At 32.8% G+C, this 5,214-nt stretch overlaps 1 protein-coding gene and 1 non-coding gene across 2 annotated transcripts in view; both read left to right on the top strand.

Moving 5' to 3' along the window:
* The window catches only part of LOC107876264 (cysteine-rich and transmembrane domain-containing protein WIH2), a 9,526-nt gene extending 5,423 nt beyond the window's left edge, over positions 1-4,103 (top strand). Inside the window, exon 3 of the mRNA XM_016723224.2 lies at positions 3,760-4,103. Coding sequence (XP_016578710.1) covers positions 3,760-3,814 — 55 coding nt within the window. The 3' untranslated portion in view covers positions 3,815-4,103. The remainder of the gene's footprint in view (positions 1-3,759) is intronic.
* LOC124892497 lies at positions 901-983 on the top strand. The gene has a single exon (XR_007050285.1). It is a non-coding gene; the product is annotated as a small nucleolar RNA U30 (small nucleolar RNA).
* Positions 4,104-5,214: the final 1,111 nt, after the last annotated feature.

Genomic DNA, 5,214 nt, shown 5'->3' with positions numbered 1-5,214 from the left:
TCCCACACTAGATAACCAAAAGGATAAGCTAGAGTCGACTATAAGTGGGGATATTGCTTCATTTATGATCATTGGTAAGGGTAAGTTTGATGCATGTGCACGTTTAAGTCACCTAGAACTTGGTTTTTGGGGAAGAATCATCAGAAACTGGATTTAGCGCTGAATGCATATGAAATGAAGGGAGAAACATTGAGAAGATCCTCTGTGATTAACTGAATGATAACACAAGGATCATTTATCTCTTAGGTGTATTTGGATTTGTTGATCTCAAGTTCCCTTTTGTGGCAAAGGGGTATTAGACTGGATCATGACCAGGATCCACAAAGTTCAGCTGAAGTGAGGGTTAGGAGTTCAAAATAGAAGGAATGAAGCAGGAGGTCTGCATCACCTGTGCGGCCTACCTAGACTCCTTAGGGCATGATTCTTAGATTCCTTGAATATTGTCTGATTTTGTTATTCTAATATTTGGTCTCCACATGTGTTGTTTTTTTGCTGCTATTCGTTCACTACATAGAATGCTTTCGGTAAAGAAATGCATTAGGTGACAGTGGTGGCGAGTTCAATACATTAGTTCTGCTGTCCTTAGACTTGACTTGCAGGAGTGTCCTTGTAAACTATGCACGCATCTTGTGAAAACATGTCGTCATGATAAATTTCTTCTGATGTCAATAAAAAGGGAGTAGAATCTATGAAATGATGAGAGAAGAAGGATTTCTCTCCAATATAGTCATCATATAAGAAAAAATCGAGTGTTGCAGCTCAGTGGTGAAGAGTGTTCATTTTATATATTACGGACTCTGTTTTGACGCTCTCTTTTAACTTTCAATCTAGGGTTTCATTTTCTCTTTCTCCTGTTTGTATGTTTGTGTGTTTTGCATAATTTGATATAAGAAATGGAGGTGCAATGATGAGGTTATTGAATAATCTCGTTAATCTGATTATTGCTGTGGAAGATTTCTCTATCCATTCTTAATCCACTGAGCATCTTCTCTTCTTCTTCATGTAGCGTCCACGTTAACTTTTTTTATAAAAAATTTTATAAGAAAAGAACGTGATAGGTAAACAAATAATGAACATAGTGCTTGAGGAATAAGTTGTTCAAGGAGAAGATTCTAGGGACCTATCTCATTTGTTTTTCAGTCTTAAGTGTAGCTATCCCTTCATATGAACATCAAGATCTGGTTAAGTATAACCTCTTTGGAATGGAAAGCTGCAGAAGTGAGTGAGATGCATTCTTTCCATTTTTCCTGGTCAGAAATATTTTACCACATTCAATGCAACTCAATTTTCAAGTCTTTGGTTATTTGTGTTTGAAGAGTAGTCATGAGGAATTATATTGCTGATTTGATTATCAAAAAAAGGAATTATATTGCTGATCAACCCATGTAAGATGAAGCGGTGGATGGGTAGATTGAAATGATCCTGTATGATTAACCTATTAACAACATAAGAATCATTCTTTTCTTTTGATGTATTTGTATTTGTTTATCTCAAGTTCTGTTTTGCGTCGGAGGACTCTAGACAGATTCATGCTGGGATCCGAATCGTTCAAGCCTAGTTGAGGTTTTAGTTAGGATCTTAAATAGAAGAAAGGTTTGTTTACTTGCGCGCCTTCATAATATTATCCTAAATTTTGTGCCCGTTTGGCCATAAAATTTATTCAGTTTTTCCCGGAATAATTTTTCACTTGATTTGAGAACCAGTGTTTGGCCATTTAAATTTCAATCCAACTTAAAGCTGTATTTCAAATTTGGAAAGCAAGTTATAACATGTTTTCCAACTCACTTTCAACTTATGAAGTTGTATTTAAGTACAGTCGTGCATGGATATTATTCCAGATATTCTTTGCAAAAAGTATAACCAAACACAGTAGGCGTTTAGCCATAGATTCCAAATATTTCTCATTTTTTTTTTAAAAATTATGGAGTTGGAGTTGAAGACGGAGTTAAAGCTTAGTGCACCGGGCTGCCCATTTAACTCCGTCTGTGCGGGAGCTTAGTGCACCGAGCTGCCCTTTTAACTCCGTCTTCATCTCCAACTCCATAATTGTTTTTTTAAAAAATGAGAAAATATTTGGATCTATGGCCAAACACCTACTTTGTCTCGTCTTGTGTTGTAAAAAAATAGCAGAATTTATATTTTGGTTATCAAAAAATAAATTCTGCTATTTTTGCAACATATGACTATAGTAAACAATTCTTAGGTGAACTGTATTAGTAATGAGTACAAAAAACATAGTTCTACGGCCCACACTTAGTTGGTAGCGAGTCAAAAATGGCTGGAGTTTGCTTATAAATTATGTTTGTATGTTCCGACATCTGACATCATTATAATTAGTTCTGTCTAATGCCAATGAGAAACAGTGTAATGTTGAGAGAATGAGTATTGCTTCCTATGTGAGAGTATTTTCTCATGTTTTTCAACTATCATATAGAAAATGAATTCAACGATTCAGTAAATACAGGGAATAGTGCTACCTGAATAAAGCCGTTCAGACAAGCAGATTCAAGGAACTTACTCTCTTGTTTGACCAGCATAACCATCAGCTCAGTAGGTACAACAAGTTTCGGTTATTGCAACACCTTTGGAGTAACAAGCTGCACATCATGATTCTTGCGAAGTTTCCCGGTTGAAAACATTTTCCGACCTATTAGCAAAACTCAGTTGTGTCATATCTATCTTCTGCATAGCATTTCAACTTGATAAACATGGTCTTTTAGTTCTTTCTTTATTAAGACAGCATATTTTTGATAAATGTGAAATCTCCAAAATGTAAGCTAGTGCATGGTTTGAAACTCGGAGGATACTGGCCTTTTCTTCCTTGAAAGATGTTTTTTTGGTCCAATGTAGAGTTCAACCTAGTGAAATGCACCTAACTCGCAACTGGGCGCTGCGCTCTTGACACTAGACCAGAACCTCTGGAGCTGATTAAAATGGCCGTTGTTGCCGTCCTAGACAACTATCTTCCTCAAATCTCAACTGTAATGCCTATACTTAGGTTTTGCCCCTCATTAGTTTTTCATGAAACCACCAGAGACTTTATTTTTTTCCTAGTCTTATTTCATGACTGCATTAAAATTCTTTCATCTTGTGGCTTAAAGCCACATCTAGCTTTTGTTGCTCATAAATTCTCTGTGAACATGCAAGGGGCTTCTATTTTCCTTTTTGCTGTTGCACAGCCTTCAGCTTCAGAATTGTTCTTGTGCGATCCGTTTTTTTAACTCTTTGTTGATATGAGTGACTCAAAATTCCAAGGACAGAGAGTAATTAATCCGTCAAAAATTGTGTTACAGAGGGTTTCTAAGGTTGTCCTTGGATCAGGTAGAAAAGAGTCAAAGAAGTGTTATCCAAGTGCATTTTCTGTGTTTTAACTGCAGAAATAATTTCTTTTGCTTGTTTCATCTCAACCAGTGAGCAGCCTCTGCGGGCTGTGTTAAGCGAATTTGTGCAAGTTAAAGCAGTGTTCAAATTCTTGCTTTTGGGGGGTGGTTGAAAGGACGAGGGAGATAATACAAAGCTGAAACATAGAAAAAAATGAGAAAGATAAGTAGGGCAAGTTAGCTAAATATTTTGAGCATATAACATGTATAGTAGAGGGAGAAACAAGGTGATAAATTACTTGATAAAGACGGAGAAAATCATGATAAACACAAACACAAACATCAGGAGTATATATTTTTCGATTTTGAATTTCTCTTCTTTATGTCTCATCTATTTATGCTGTTTATAGTGTTTGCTTAAAGCTGATCTTTTCTGCAGTTTGGCTACTCTTTGTTGTTGCTGTCTTTTGGAGGAGTGCTCTAGGTGCTTCTAGTTTGCTGGACGCCATCTTCCGAATATTGTTGGTTTGTCAAAGTGCTACTGATTGTGGGTGTAATCTTGAAAATGTCAGCAGACTCCTCTCTAAAAGCTCTATTATGTATGCTCGAAGAACTTGTACTGTCAAACACTTGTATTGTTAGTTATTTTATGTTGTGGCAATTAATTTGTGAAGGATGCATTTGTGCTAGAAATATTATTACTTAACTTCTGACTTTCCTAAGATGTAATCTTCCTGTTACAGTCATGTTTGTGAATGTCATGATGTTTGAATTTACAGGTTATATATATTTCAGCCCAATTAGCTTCTCTTTTTGGAAAAATTAGAGAAAGTGATAAACTTAAGACCATAATTATAATAAATAGCAATACACATGCATGTTTTACAGCAATACTTTTTCAAAATTACATTTTATAGCAAAAGTGGCATTCTTTTGCCCATTAGCTCTACACATGCATGTTTTACTCTTTCTTTTCTACTTTCACTCCATTATTTTACCTCTATCCAATTTATCCTAAAACAAACCTCACAAAAATCATCTCTTTTTTTTTTTTTTTTTACACGGATACAAAAATCATCTCTTTTCTTTTTATTTTTTTTTACACGGATTCATAAATTACTCTTATTTAAAGCAGTATATTCTTTTTTCATAAAGTACTTTTATTTAAATTAGTATATTTCTTTTTCAAATCAAATTTTATTTAAATTAGTAGATTTTTTTTTCAAATCAAATTTAAATATGAAGATTATTATCATTCATATGATCTTTAATATTTTAAAATAATGCATCATTATTATTTTTTTCTCTCTCTCACTCTTTTGTATCTCTAATTTTTTTTCTTGTTAGTTTGTTTTTCATCTTTTTTTATCGTTTTATTTTTATATTTTGATTTCTTTTTCTTTTTCATTTTTTTCATTCCATTTTATTTTCTCTCTTTTATTTCTCTTTTTTTTTTTTCATTTTTTATTTATTTTTTCTTTTTTGTTTTCTTATTTTTCCTTCTCATATTTTTTTCTTTTCCTATTACCATTTTTTTTTAATGTTTTCATTTCTTTTTTTCACTTTTATTTCTCTTTCTTCTTTTCTTTCTCTTTTTTTGACTTTTTTTTCGGATACTTTATTTTTAAATTTAATCACAGTTATGGAGAGTAAAAAAACAGTAATGATACTTTATTTTGAAATTTAATCACAATTATGGAGAGAAAAAAAAATAGTAATGATCTTTATTTTGAAATTTTGAAGGTATTTGTATTTGTATTTTTATTAGCTTATATGTCATGTGCAGTATATGTATTTTTTATACACATATAGTTATGTTGATATATTTTTTTAGAGGGTAATATATATATATATATATATGTATGTATGTATGTATATCTTTTAATGTTCATAA

This window comes from Capsicum annuum, chromosome 1 (assembly GCF_002878395.1).
Source record: "Capsicum annuum cultivar UCD-10X-F1 chromosome 1, UCD10Xv1.1, whole genome shotgun sequence".
NCBI classification, from domain to species: Eukaryota; Viridiplantae; Streptophyta; class Magnoliopsida; order Solanales; family Solanaceae; genus Capsicum; species Capsicum annuum.
The sequence above is the reverse complement of the archived record's forward strand: the minus strand, read 5'-3'. Positions and strand labels throughout refer to the sequence as shown.